This window comes from Alternaria burnsii, assembly GCF_013036055.1.
Source record: "Alternaria burnsii strain CBS107.38 chromosome Unknown 715, whole genome shotgun sequence".
NCBI lineage: Eukaryota > Fungi > Ascomycota > Dothideomycetes > Pleosporales > Pleosporaceae > Alternaria > Alternaria burnsii.
In genome coordinates this window covers 364,145-378,180 of record NW_024066116.1, presented here as the reverse complement: position 1 = coordinate 378,180, position 14,036 = coordinate 364,145, and the positions used below count along the sequence as shown (strand labels likewise).

General features: G+C 49.6%; 8 protein-coding genes across 8 annotated transcripts; 4 read left to right on the top strand and 4 right to left on the bottom strand.

Annotated features, from left to right (window-relative positions):
* Window positions 1–164: 164 nt before the first annotated feature.
* Window positions 165–805, bottom strand: GT037_007269 (uncharacterized protein; the record flags this gene model as incomplete). The annotated part of the gene is made up of 2 exons (XM_038932316.1): window positions 165–704; window positions 758–805. The coding sequence occupies 2 exons, from the start codon at window positions 803–805 to the stop codon at window positions 165–167; spliced, it is 588 nt and encodes a 195-aa protein (XP_038784804.1).
* An 830-nt stretch (window positions 806–1,635) lies between these two features.
* Window positions 1,636–2,100, top strand: GT037_007268 (uncharacterized protein; the record flags this gene model as incomplete). Its single annotated transcript, XM_038932315.1, has 1 exon — window positions 1,636–2,100. The coding sequence occupies one exon, from the start codon at window positions 1,636–1,638 to the stop codon at window positions 2,098–2,100; it is 465 nt and encodes a 154-aa protein (XP_038784803.1).
* A 118-nt stretch (window positions 2,101–2,218) lies between these two features.
* GT037_007267 (uncharacterized protein) lies at window positions 2,219–3,229 on the bottom strand (the record flags this gene model as incomplete). Its single annotated transcript, XM_038932314.1, has 2 exons — window positions 2,219–3,106; window positions 3,197–3,229. The coding sequence occupies 2 exons, from the start codon at window positions 3,227–3,229 to the stop codon at window positions 2,219–2,221; spliced, it is 921 nt and encodes a 306-aa protein (XP_038784802.1).
* A 1,535-nt stretch (window positions 3,230–4,764) lies between these two features.
* On the bottom strand, window positions 4,765–5,598 carry GT037_007266 (uncharacterized protein; the record flags this gene model as incomplete). The annotated part of the gene is made up of 2 exons (XM_038932313.1): window positions 4,765–5,241; window positions 5,365–5,598. The coding sequence occupies 2 exons, from the start codon at window positions 5,596–5,598 to the stop codon at window positions 4,765–4,767; spliced, it is 711 nt and encodes a 236-aa protein (XP_038784801.1).
* An 886-nt stretch (window positions 5,599–6,484) lies between these two features.
* Window positions 6,485–6,999, top strand: GT037_007265 (uncharacterized protein; the record flags this gene model as incomplete). The annotated part of the gene is made up of 3 exons (XM_038932312.1): window positions 6,485–6,730; window positions 6,803–6,817; window positions 6,874–6,999. The coding sequence occupies 3 exons, from the start codon at window positions 6,485–6,487 to the stop codon at window positions 6,997–6,999; spliced, it is 387 nt and encodes a 128-aa protein (XP_038784800.1).
* Window positions 7,000–8,392: 1,393 nt separating this feature from the next.
* GT037_007264 (uncharacterized protein) lies at window positions 8,393–8,957 on the top strand (the record flags this gene model as incomplete). The annotated part of the gene is made up of 3 exons (XM_038932311.1): window positions 8,393–8,592; window positions 8,647–8,769; window positions 8,828–8,957. 3 exons carry the CDS (start codon window positions 8,393–8,395, stop codon window positions 8,955–8,957), a joined length of 453 nt encoding a protein of 150 aa, XP_038784799.1.
* Window positions 8,958–9,087: 130 nt separating this feature from the next.
* On the bottom strand, window positions 9,088–12,084 carry GT037_007263 (uncharacterized protein; the record flags this gene model as incomplete). The annotated part of the gene is made up of 1 exon (XM_038932310.1): window positions 9,088–12,084. The coding sequence occupies one exon, from the start codon at window positions 12,082–12,084 to the stop codon at window positions 9,088–9,090; it is 2,997 nt and encodes a 998-aa protein (XP_038784798.1).
* A 1,563-nt stretch (window positions 12,085–13,647) lies between these two features.
* Window positions 13,648–13,983, top strand: GT037_007262 (uncharacterized protein; the record flags this gene model as incomplete). The annotated part of the gene is made up of 1 exon (XM_038932309.1): window positions 13,648–13,983. The coding sequence occupies one exon, from the start codon at window positions 13,648–13,650 to the stop codon at window positions 13,981–13,983; it is 336 nt and encodes a 111-aa protein (XP_038784797.1).
* Window positions 13,984–14,036: the final 53 nt, after the last annotated feature.

Genomic DNA, 14,036 nt, shown 5'->3' with positions numbered 1-14,036 from the left:
TCAGACGATGACTTGGGCGGCCGCACGGTAATGAAGAAGCGATGTTGACTACCTAGTGGATGTACATACATGCATTGCGGTGGTGATGATCGCTTAACATGAGCCGAATTTCAGGAGTTGCTCTTCAATCTCCACTCCGACATACTGTGGAGCATTGTACGAATCTACCGAGGTGGAATGTTGGGGTTGGGGTCCAGGCAACGACCGTCAGGCGGGCCGTTGGGAAAGTAGCAGGCATTGCAACCCCTCGGGATACAATCGTTAAGACTCCCACAAGTTGTACCAGCACAGAGCGCTGATTGCCTGATGAAAAGGTCATCTGCACTTCGCTTCTCACTCTGAGTGGAAGAAGACTTCTGTCCAATTTGCGGCTTCTCGCTGGGGTGTAAAAGAAGTGTTTCGTCTGTGACGAGTCGTCCGTCAATGGTACCTTGTACCAAGGCAGACACTGACTCTGGTATCTCTGCATCGTTCGACCAGGCGCTGAGCTGTTGCTTGCCGAACCATCGAACCTGCTCGGGATCCAGCTGACGGTAATCAATGACTTCGAGATTGCCCGCGAAACTACGCAAGACACCGTCCGGTCCGACGCTAAGTGCTCCTGTAGCGTCTGTCTTGAGATCCTTCACGACCTCCGAAAATGGCCCCTCGACGTGACGATTTTCGGCAGGAGATCGTGATCTGTTAATTGCTGTGGCTCCAATCTTCGTTATTATGTTAGGATACATGGTGTTGTTATAAATGGACTCCGACTTACAGTAGGGAGAATAGCAACGGCCAACGCCAGATAGCTTTTGCCCAACATGTTGTATGTCTCACGTATTGGAGGGTGCACAAGATGAAACACTGTCGTTTCTGAGCTGGTGGGGATTTCCGCTTCGAAGAGGCCCTTCCATCGAGCTTTTATGCTTGAGTCTTCTCCTAACAATGTCTCCAAATCTCGTTTCAACCACCCTCAACTCGGACAGTAAGGCGCTACATCTCAGACTGAAGAGGAGATGATTGACTAGGTCAGCATTGGCGATTACCACTCCAGGACATTCCCCTCGCTGTCTTTGTTGATGCTTTGGTTGCCTTACTTAACATATCATGATAAGACCCGAGCAGCTTCCAAGTAGGTGAATAGGTTTCCTTGGCCTTGTTGAATGAATCCTTCACCTCATGTCATGTTATCAGTTCTGTCTTGGCTTCTGTCGGGCGTCTTACTTAGGCCACCTTGGCATGTTGTAACTAGGTGGACTTCAGATCGCAATGCTGTCATTCATCTGCTTTACATCATACTACTGTCCTGACCAGTGGGTAACGGACCATTCGATGCTCCTGCGTTACTACTATCATAGCCTTTGAAGAGATCCGCCACGTTGCTTAGAAAGACTAAGCTATGAACGTGGCTGTCGTTCGGTCCGGGCCGAGGTATGCAAGCCAAGACGTGACAAGTCGGGAAGGATCGTTGGTTGAACTGCCGGTTGTCAGCATAGCAGGGCAGTCACGGGTAGCGCTTATGATGTATCAGGTGTGCATATGACCGAAAACCGGTTTTAGCACGCTTATCCACAACTCAGCTTTGACGCTGAGCGATGAATATATGTTCACCCACGTTCAAGACCATCTCGAATACTCAGAAATAATCAAGCGATGACCGAAGACACTTCATCAGAGCCAACTTCATCGGAGGCGCCTTCAAACCCACCGCATACCTACGATCGCAATCACCCTGATCAGCAAGAGGTGACCGCAATCCTTGCAAAGTTCAACAAAGATCCTCTAAGCATTATATCGCTTGGAAAAGACGGTGTCTTACGAACTCTTTCGGCTGATCGTGCGGTTCTTGACGCAGTAGGTTTGAGCCCGCGGCTGGTTAAAGCCTTTTTGGACCGCGTTCCACCGGAGTATCGCGCGCTCACACCAGAGCTCGAGGATGTTGATGGATCCAATGCGACAGAGGAGGAGCTGTGGCACCCTGACGCCAGTTTGCTGCCACGACCCATGAGTGAGGAGCAGAAGAAGAAGGCACAGGCGCAACTAGAGAAATCGCAGCAACAGCAGGCTCAAGTCGAAGATGACATCAAAAAGGATACGGGAAAAGCCGATCTTACTTGAACATCATGGGAAAACGTGGCAGATATGGTGGTTTGCTATGATATCTTGGTAGAGTCTACTCCAAGCATCTTCTATGTGTAGATCGGTTTTCTTGTACTGTGCAGACTTCCTTCAGTTTCTACTCGCTGATCGATGCTTCATAAACTAGTCTTCCTGCAAATGCCGCACTTACTGATGTCTCAATATCGGTTTCCACCAGATCCAATTTTTCGTTCCATAGCCCCGCCAGGCTCAGGTCGCCCAATTGCTTTGGCCCAAACGTCGCACCCAAGATCAAATCCTCGATGCCCGAGTAATCACCTCGAAGAATCTTCTCATTTCCCTTCTTGATAGCGTCATCGACGCTAGCATTCCTCACAATCCACTTGCTTCCCGTGACCTTCTCCGCGACTTCGAGGATTTCTTTCTGGCTTGTCTGGAAGCCTGATACAAACACATACTGATTCTTCGTACCTTCAGCATTTTCGAGTGCTTTGACAACGGCAAGACCGATGGTGTGCAGGTTTGTGCTCGAGAACTTGGCTGTGCCGTCCTCGTACAGCGTCGCGACTTTGTGCGCTGCATCAAACCCCAAAAACCCCACTTTGAGTCCCCAGTCAAAGAATGGGCCGGTTACTATACTTGTCCAGCTGATCTCGCTTTCTTTGCTTTTGAGGTAATCGACAGTTTCGACTTTAGATTTATACATAGGCACGATAGCTCTTGTCCGGGCATCAGTGGTGTTCGAGCCGAATTCCGAGGGGAGGAAACGTTTGACTCCAGCAGCGATAGCAGCGTCAATAAGATTGTTTTGGTTACCAAGAACAGCCCCAGCAACAAGAGATACTACGACGTCTTGGCCCATGAAAGCGGTTTTAAGACTATCCATCGAGTTGTAATCTGCGCGAAGCACTTTGACGCCTGGCGGAAAGGTGGATGAAGAGCCCTCACGTGAAAGAACGGTCGTGTTGAAAGAGGAGTGGTGGAGCAAGGCATACAAGATTGCCGGCCCTAGGTTGCCGCCGGCCTGGATGATTATTAGTATATTCTTCTGGATACACATCACTGCGGTCGACCACCACACCACCGCGGGTTATCTGCAATGGATAACACTTACTCCGATAACCATAACATTTTTGAAGCTGGACATTATAGCGACTGGCGGAAGCCTAGGTGCGTGTGTTTATGCAATATTTAGTTCACTCGTTCAAGTGTGTCTCTCTGCACTGTGAGAATGGAAGTGGATATATACTTCTCACATTTTCAATATAATGTTGATTGTTGAGTTACCAAAGAAATTACATCATGCTTGCTTAAGCAATGCAACGAAGCGTACGTACTCGAAAAGCACGGAGCACGATGAACTGACCAATGCAACAGCTCCAACACGCTTCCAAGATTCTGTGCGGGCCGAATAGATCCCGGAGTTAGGTACGGATATTGCGGTGATAGAAGATGGTGTACGTTGTTTGGCGATGACAAGTTTGAGCCGAGGGGAGATTAGTAAGACTGCGGAAGGCGTCCGATGGTGCTTGAAACAACCTTATGATGTCCCCATCGTTCTTCTTGTCCCCGTTTCTCTTTTGTTCTCCTCGCCTTGAGACCGGCAAAGAGAAGTTTTGTCAGGCATTCGCATCACGTAGGCATCAAGGACATCCTCTTCTGATGGAGCAAGATACTGCTGATTGCTGACCTTGATCTGCATTGACGGTCGACCGTGTACGCAGCTTCACAGGGTGGGATAGGGAATGTTGCGGGTATTGGCCCAAACAACATAGCTTCTGCTAGGTCACTTAGCTATCTATATATACATAGGTAAAGAGCGGTTGTTCTTTACAGATTTAGCTGCACAAATTTGCTACCTTCGCCTCAGAATCAGCTTCGCTGAGTTCTTCCAAACCAACGAGTGAGTTGTCGGTATGCCTCTAGTGCGGATTTTATCACCTACTAAGCAATGCTCCCTTGATGAGAAAAAAGATGCTGGCCATGTCACACTTTTCCGTCAACACGCCTGCCCTCCTCTTCAATTCGGTATCTGCATCCTCTCTCTTGACAACAGACGACTTCTTCTCCGGATTTGCGTACCTTTTGACTATATCCAAGTATTGTCCTTGAGATACTGCGAACTCGTGGTCGAAGACGTTGCGGTTCTTTGTAACCTCTAGATTTCTTAAGGTACTAGCGATAGTAAGGAGTAAGTGGATTACGAGCATCGTAGCTTAACGCTCACCGTGGTCTCACCATATTCGACATGCTATTCATGAAGTGCAGGAAACATATCGAGATAACGCATAATCGTACACTTGAGGCTGACAAGGCCTGCTCGACCTTACACCCAGACTTACCTTTTACCTTTGTGTACGTCTCTAGCGAAGATGCGACTCAATCACCAGGGATGTTCACTCCGTTATTCGGACGTATACAAGGGCAGATAGGATCAGCACTGCTCCAACTACGCAAAAGCTTATCAGATTAAGATAGTAATCTTCGCAAGTAAAGCCTTGTTGGACTCTGACATTGCATGTCATCACAAGTGGTGGTGGAGAACAGCGGTGATTTCGGCATCAAGACTCTACTATCTAATGACGACGAGGTAGAAATTGAACAGCTCTCCTGCTGCAGCCGTGGACAAACCGCCCACACCAAAGAAGCCATGTTGGTCAATCTAGCCTACCACGGTGCTTTCTAAGCTGCTTCGTTTATCGGCTGCACGACCGTAGGGGTGAAGGTCGGCGTAAATCGGTTTGACATGGTACCAAACACGGTACCAAACACGGTTTGCAGTACCGGGATGGTATCCTGTCCGGGTCGATTCTCGAAGTGCTGCATAGCCTCACGGACGTTTGCGTATAGGAGGCTCCTGTTGAATGGTGGGAAGTAGCCTTCGTCCAGAATCTCCCATTCGGCCGTGTTCCACGCGGTGTTCGCTGCAGTTAGATACAGTTTTTGGTATATGTGAAGCCATATACCGTTGTCCTGTTCGAATACGCGGCGAATATCGACTGCTTGTTGAACTGGAGCGGTAATCTTCGCGAGCAGTTGCTTGTTGAAAGCGGCCTCAACATGCGGGGCCCGCTCGTCCCAGGTCAGGGTCTCGAAAGCAGGATGGTCAAGCTGTAGAAGGCGTACATGGTTATTATATTCGAAACCGACGTTGAAGTACTGCATGTGTATTAGAGAAGAACACGGTGTAAGTAGTAATTGCCATACCGATGCGTTAACCTCCGGAGAGGCCCACATTCTCGACTGAAGGTTGCCTTGCAAATTTTACATCTGCCTGTGGACTAAGCCGAACTGGTAGCTCGAAGCTCCACGTTCGGGAAGGATATGTGCTTCGATATTTCCGTCGTTGAAGTCTTGATCACGGAAGAAAACCTGTCGGACTTTGCGGAAGTAGACACGTTCCGCGTCATCTGGCAAGCCGATTCTGGCGGCGATCTCGGCATTTGGTGCTTGTATGGGATGCTGGATGAATTGGCGACCTTGGTTCGTGGGCGGCGGGTGATTGTTATGAGCCATAGTTTGGGTGACTTGTTTGTAAGTGTGGGTAAAGTTCTGCAAGGTGCAATTGAGTGTGGGTGAGGATAATGAGGTTGCGACAGAGTGTGGCTACTCAGTTGCGTAGTTGTGTGGACGCTTGAGCCACGTGGGTCAAGTGTTTACTGTTCATACGCTAAGAAAGCGCTGCTACGTGTGAGTGAGGAAGGTATGAGAGAATCATTTTAGACGGGTTGGAGGGAAGACCTGAGACCTCAACCCATTTAGGTCAAGTGAGGCAAAGTCCCATCGACGAAGTTGGCGCTATATCCGATCATGACGCTATACACGCGAGGTAAAACCCATCTTCGCGCTTCTCGAATCTCAGGTTTCAGTAATAGTAGCATCCGAAACTGTCTAAATATCCTCAAAGCTGACTGCGGGACCTCTGGGATATGTGCTTATGGTATATCGTGCGTGCCATGCGGCGTCTCTATTACCTGATGTTTGCGACGCAGGCAATGACCGATAGGGCAACTAACTATCATTTCGGAGCAGCGAGGTAAAGGCAGCTGGCAAACTCCAGGAGAAGGGAGATCTACGTCTTGTTGCTATCAACCAACCGCCTTCGCCCATCATCTTTCTTTCCATAGACCTTATTCCTATCCACAAAACCAATATGAGTTCGCGATACCAGGGCAATACTTCCTACAACCACTTCATAAGCCAACACGCCATTCCTTTGCACCCCTCCAAAGTATCTAAATATGCTGCATCCAATTCTTCTTACAAACATCTGACAAGCCAACGTGCAATTCCATTGTACCCATCCAACCCATCCCGACTTTCAGCACGAAACGTTTCATGGCTCTTAGCAGAATCATCGGCGCCAACTGCGTGCGATACATTACCGAAAAATGCTCTCAAAATGCCGATCGCCTCGCCGCCAGCCATGGTACCTAATCATGAAAGTCCTACACCAAGAATTGAGACGCAGCTTCCTCCACCAACTATGGATGTCGGGCTTGATCGGAAGGTTTATGCGCATTTTCCAAGGACGGAGCAGCTTGCGTTGAGGCCCAAAGCTGTTCTTTTGTGGCTTCGCGATATGGACGTCACCATTGAATCTGCCCAAAGGGAGGGGCTTATTCCGGATATATCAATGAGCCCAGAGGTGAGAGATAAGATCACATCTCACTTAATTGACCTGTCCCGTAACCTGCGACGCTGAACGTTCATGACACAGGTCATGGCTGAGATGGTACGACTATCATGTTTTGGTTTTGCACGTTACAAATACTCACTGACATTTTCTAGATCGCAAAAACGTATGCTGAACACAAGCAAGACACCGACGAGGATATGGTAAGTCTAGATCTGCGGTCGAGATGCGAGATATACGCTAGTTGGTTCATGCCCAGCCATCGCAAAGACAATCCTTAAGACAGTGTCCGCGGTTGTCAAGCCCGAAGCCACGATGAGATCTCCGCATCTAGATTGCATATAAGCTCTGTTCGTCGGTGTGTGCAACACACATATCAGGTAGCAGGAGTCAGACGCAGGAGAGGAAACGACAAGTATGAGGGTGGATCGCCACCATCTCCATGCGATTTGACGTGGTATACCCAAGGCATACAAAGGGGCAGCTTGCTTTCTACGACATGCTTTTGTGAACTCTCTGATGGTATCTAGTAGAACTATCATGATATTGTTGAAGGCAGCGGAGATCATGTATCACGGGGCACCTGCAGGTAGCGTTTGACTACCTCCCTCGATTGGGGTAACTTCCTACTAATGGCTCAGTCCTCAATCCAGAAGTAAAAGCACCGCGTAGGATGCTGTGTGATGTCTCAAAACGACTTTCGAAGTGCCATTACGTTCATGACACTAGACCGCTCCTGGTGCAAAGAATAGCAAAAACATACAACAGCGGGGATTCGCTAGTGGTCACCCACCTAACTACTAATCCGCCGGTACACTGCTTGTATATGGCTGAGCGGACGGGAAGCCTAATTTTCAGTGTCCTATGGTCGTATGTGTCATGACTGGCGGATTGTGCAAGCATGTTGAGCGTTTTAGATCAGCAGCGCCGCATGGGTATTGCTCAATACCTAGGTAAATGAGATGTGTAGACCTTGACATTTTAATCTTCCCATACTCAGGTCACGATAGCCTACCATACCGTATAACATGACTGCATAACACACCAAGACTCGCATACCTGAGTAAAGTTGTTGCGTCCACCCAAGTCCGGTAGGTCGTACCTGAACTACTAAGACGAGCCTCCGTGGGCCTCGGTAACAGCATCATTGCAACATCATACCCTTGCATGTCGCGACCCCAAATATTTCGTCATACCCTAGCCCATCTCCTTTCCAGAAATCTCGAAACCTCGAAACGGCATGAAAGCCGTTTAGTTGGGGTACGGCTGCACGCTTCCGCTAATTCTCCGATCTACAGATCTCTAGTCCGACACAACACCGGGTAAATTTGACTACTAGATCAACAGGGCCGAATTCTCGGCGAATTAGAAGGTGTTTTGTGGTAAGTCTAAGATGAGAAGAGGAAAGCTAGGACGGCGTAGTGTATAGCACTTGCACTCCAAAGGGCAAGAGCGTACGTCTTGAGATTGACATAAGGTAATGGCCAGCTTTACGGTGAGGGTCAATTAGATGAATGTAGATCTGCGTTGAATCGCCGTTGAAGTAGCCCATATGATATCTTGTTCCCGCCATTTGACCTCCATTCATAGCAACTGGATAATCCCTGAGATACATTCAGCAGTGCAGTCATCACCAACGCCGATAGTCCATCACGTACAAACCCATGACCCAAAATGTATCTCCTTAGTCTTCGTCTCACTGCTCTCTTAACAATCGGAGTCTCTGCGTCTCCTGCCCTGGACAAACGCGCGATATCCTGCCTCAAGGTCGGCGCTACAGCAACAGCATCATGGACCAACGCAGCCGGCCAGTCATGTCGCTGGACCGGCGTTGTAGGCAGCAACTTTGGCGCGAACAGCGTGAACGGTGGAGAGTACGCAATTCACCCTCTCATTTCCTTCAATGCAGTACCTAACATACTCCACAGGTACAGCTGTAATGGCCGCTGTGGAGCAGGCTGCTCAGGAACCGCAATAGGCAATGCGTATACACAGGATTGCTTCTCGCACGATGTGTGTTCGTGGTTCAACAACGCTAGTGGTGGTGCGAGGTAAGTTGTCCTGGAGGAAGTGGCATTGAAAGGGTCTTCTTGCTGATACGGTATCCAGCGATCCCAATTGTGGTGCTGCGTACAATGCTGCGGTTGACGATACAATTGGCGGCGCGGTGACAGGCTGTGGGCAAACAAATCCTTCGAATGCTGCTGTCAAGCCAAGTACAAACCCGACGTGCTCGTAGGATGGCAAGGGTAATTCCGTCTCTGCTGTCAGTAGTTGCACGATTGTCATATGGTTATTTACGTTACAGTAACCGAGAGTATCGAGAACCTCAACGATAGAACAAATTTGGACAAGAGATTTTAGCACACTCAGCTCGCTCTATCGACCGCTCGCAGCTTGATCTTTCTATCTCTTCTGGTCTTCTTTCCCTTCATTTGACTCGCTTGTGAGCTAGGATTGGTTTTTATCCCCCCATGGTCTGCTACCGAAGCTGCAGGTCGATTACCTCTGGTTCCAGTGAGGTGCTCGAGATTATTGAGCAAAGTAATATTCTCCGGAGCAGGGTTGTCCTCTGTGTGAGCCCTGAACGATTTCAAAACATGTGTTGGACCTATGATAAAGTCGTTCCAAGCTTGCACTGATCTTTGCCACAACGACTGCGGTGCGTCAACTGCACTCAAGAGTACCTTTAGTAGCCGAGCAGCCTCTAATATCGAGTAACGGTCGGCTTTCATATTCGTACACCATGTCAACGCTTGTTGCCACAAGCTGGTACCGAATGCTACAGATTCTGGACCCCAGACGTTTCGCAGGAGGTATGATGTCAACTTTGTTGCAATGTCAAGAGACACATCATTGTTCCGGGCGCGAAACAGTCTCGTCCTCCATATAAACAACGCATTTAGAACGATCACGAACCGTTCCTCATCTCCAATACCGAAGGGCAGCAAACGTAGATGAGCCAGTATACCTCGCTTAGCCGCAAAGGTATGAATACTCTTGTGTTCCTCGACAGCCAAGGTCGATTCGACTGATTCTACCTCATGCGGTTCGGCAGACCAGTGTAAGGTGCGGACACGAGATCTACCATCGTAGGGGCGACGTGACCTCTGTTGAAACTTTGACATGATGCGGTCCATCTCATAAACATACTTTTGGGTGATTTGAGGCTCAGTGGTCGTAGCTTGCCGACAAAAGCTCGCTGTGGCTTCTAAATACCATCTCACCCCATCTTCATCATAGCGGTCGGCTAGCTTCATCGTTGACAAACATGCAGATATTAGGCTAGACGTAGAATCCAAAGCCATGTCGTTCGTCAGCTCACAGACCTCCTGCCAGACTTCGGTCGTTGCAATGAACTCGGCGACCGTTCTGTGCAGATATGTGACCACACGGCTGTTGATCTTGTCAACAGTGATGTCTTGCGTGGATGCCCACTCGGCCAGTGTCTCCGTGTCTTCGTTGTAGCGAACTTCGACCAGGCCACAGCAACGGCTGCGAATACGTTTTTCCAAAGTGTCCATGGTCCAACTGAATGTCTTACCGGTCATCGGAGCAATTGGTGCTTGAAAGACTTCTTTGGGCGAGCGTATGGCGTACGACAAGACCACGCCAGGAAGGAGTTGAGTATTTATACAATGGCGCCACCTGTCAAGCAGCTGGAAGATTACTGCCGCCTGCTTCTGGTACTCGATCTCCATTTTCCCAAACATATTCTTATACAGATCTCTGAGGTCGGAAGGAAGCACCGTCAATTTGGCATGTAGCTCCTCAAGATTGTCCCCATTTTGGAGCCCGTCGACTAGGAGACGTACAACGAGCTTGACCCACAAAAACACTCCCTCTGCTTTATTGAGCAGATCGATTATCAGTTCCGGTGCCCTTTTTGGAAATTGTTTCATCATGCGGGCCATAAGGCGATTGGATGAAAGCTCTCCTTGCACGAACTTCTCCATGTCCGGTCGTGTGAGCTCTTGCAGACGTAAGGTGGGACAGCCCTCCAGCACATCCAAGCAGGCATTTATAGGACGGCTCGAGACAATCAGTTTCACGTGTGGTGATGCCAGTGATCGTAGGAAGAGCGCCATGTCGCGGTGGTCGCCCCCAAACTCGTCGATACCATCTATGAAGATTGCAAGTTTCATAAAACGGGACTTCTCGATTAGTCTTTCGAAAGCTTCCTTCATCTCGACGTATTGGGGCTCGATATCCGCATCCGATGCCTTCCAATTTCGATACAGTCTTGGGAAGACAGCTGGTACCAACTCCGGATGTTCATCGAGTACCGTATGGAGTAGAGCTCTCAGCATTCCGACATGAGTCTTCTGAAGGGTAGTCCCAAGATCCCAGAAGAAGAAGTGCAACTTCATCAGCTCGCTCGTTCCCGCCCATTTCTTCAACGCTGTTCCCGTATCTGAGTGGCCATGGAGGAACTTCATGAGGGTCGACTTGCCACTTCCAGCCTTCCCACTGATGAAGTATGGCTCACCCGTGTTTTGTTGTAAGTACTTTGGAAAGTCCGACCAACGATTATGCGTGATTGGTGAGTCGTAAATCCACTCATACGTCCTTTGGTACGCTGTCGCAACACTCTCGTAGCGCCAGAAGATCTGCCGGAAGTCCAACCATCTTAGTATTTTACTCTCTATACTTCGTGACTTTTCCTCTGGAGTACGGTCGCTACGTAGACTGCTGATCTCATCTATACACAACCGAATCTCGTCCTGAATGACATCAAGCTTGTCACTCGCTTGATCTTGTAAGGCGTCCGCGAGAGTTTCTACTGCCGTTCGAATATCTGTTTCATCCAAACTCCGAGCTCTATGGTCCTGCTGTATCGCTTTCAAGTGCCCAAGGATCTCATCGTTTCTGCTCTCTGAACTTGTGCGGAACGCTAGTACGGTGCCCAACGTAAGGGAGCCGCGAAGCTTGTCGAGTTTGACAACGAAATCATCAATCTTATGTGAACGCCATTGGAATTTGATGGCGTCCTTCGCGCTCTGCAAGAGTTTCGAAGAGGAGTGGCTCTTGAAGCTCTTAAGATAAGTGATGAACTGTGTTCCAGCCTCTTCGCATTCTGCTGCAAGATCTAGAAGATTCTGTATGCCGCAATTAGCGAATGCGACACGACCACAGAGACATTGACTCGCCTGGTCCTCCTCCTTCAGCGTCGCATTGCATGCTTTTAGACGTGTTCTTAGCACAGCAGCTTGGTCAATAAGTGTTTTTGAGAGGCTCTGGAGGTGCGGAAGTGATGAGGGGCTGCCGCTTATCCGTATCGCGTTGGCCTCGGCGATTAGGGTGCCAGCGCCTTGGAGAAACTGGACCACGTTGCCTGCCAATCCGACCGCAATGAGCGCTTCCATCGTGGCGATCCTTGTGCAGTGACGGTAGAGAGAGAAGGTGTGGGCATTGTAGCTCTCAAATGATGGTTGATCAGGCTGAGGTCGCACAACTGCTTGGCCGAGGATGCCTTGCAGCCTGACCAACTGAGCCTGGTGGTGGTGGGGCACTGATTTCCAGTTTCACATAAGCAAACCTCTATGTATCTGTACTCAGCCCAAAATGTATGTTCGCTTCTGATTGGCCGCACAGCCACCAACCTTGATGCACATACAGCATAACGAATGGTAACGACACTGTGCAAAAAGCTTCTGGAATATGCACCCAATTCGCACGACTCGATATCTTTGGTCGCACTCTGAGTTCGGTCTATATTGGTTGAGTTATGATGCGTTGAAGATGGAACGACGCGTAATGTTAGGGTAGTAGGGTGGCTCGTCACGCGAAGTGGCTCGTCACGCGCACGGCTACTGTACCGGTAATGTCGCGACGCGAACTGCACGTCTCGCCTCGTTCTACCGGTACTGCCGTATACACGACGTGCGTAGAGTTATTTACGAAATGACGAACTCGACCTCGAGCTCGATAGAGCACTGTACGAGCAGGCGACGCGGCAATAGCTACACAACCACCGGCAAGGCGTCTACAAACGCTAACAACCCACTGCAGCGCTTGCTGTCTATGAATGCGACTAGTTAGTCTGCGGCAAACCAGCTGTCCGGCTTTGATATACAACGCTTCAGGCTCCCTGTAGTAGGCCAGCTTGTGAAGAATAACCAGCCTCTTTCTGAGTTTGCGACGCCGGCCTTCCGTGAGCTTATCGCAGCTGCTAACCCAGACGTTGACGGTGCCCTATCGACGTCTCATCACGGCGGTACGCGATACCTTATGCGCTTATACGACGATATACGGCCGCGGGTCGCCAGGGAAACGTTGAAGGCGCTCAGTGAGATACATCAGTTTTGCCGGCTGCGCGACAAAGGGCGGCAAGCACGACTTTCTGGGTATCGTTGCCCACTACATTGACAGGCATGGCGACTTGATGGAGCTACCTATTGCCCTGCCACAGCTTGCAGGTTCCCAGTCGCAAGGCTATGGTTGAGGTGATATGACAAAGTCTGCAGCATTTTAACATCAACGAGCGTAGGATGGGCTACTCGGTGCTCGACAACGCGAGCAACAACGATACGGCGATAAAGAGGATCATAAGAAAGATGGGCTTCGATTCAGGCCACCGTTGCCTTCGCTACGACCCTCACACTTATCGATGAGGCTCTATCATGGGTCAAGAATCCGAGCGCTTACAATAATGACGCGAGCGGGCTGGCTGCTAACACGCCGGCCGACGCGCGCAAGGTTCTCGAATCCGTCAGATCTATTACAACACACTATAATACATATCGCGTGCTTTATGCGCGTTATGAAACTACAGTCAGCCGTCAACGCATACGTCAGCTCTCATACAAACTAGATGCGAGAGCAGGATTTATACGCGACGAGTCGCAACAATAGAAGCTATAATAAGTAGGCGTAGATGCGAACCAAAGGGCCCCAGCGCCCATGATTGAGCAGTCATTACAGAATGTATGGATGCGCCGAAGCCGCTGAAAACAGCTGCAAGATGCCTCGAAGGGCGCGATAAGCAAGACAGCTTTGTGGCTATTGCTGACATTATGCTATTATTCGGGTTGTCGTTCAGCTGCTACGAGAAGCGCGTTGACAGCTACGGGGCTGTCGATTCTGACACGCACGACAAAACGCCCAAGGATAACTTTGGTACCTGCCTCGACGCAGCGTCGGTAAAGGCTTACGACTACTACGACAAGCCCGACGATACCGCTATCTACTACACCGTTACACTATTTCACGCGTACCAACCGACCTACTGCGAGCAACCGCAAGGTTCGCGCCTTGTGGGCTAGACTAGCGTCGGTCAGATGCGTACAAATACTCCCGAGATTGTGCCGTCTAGAGG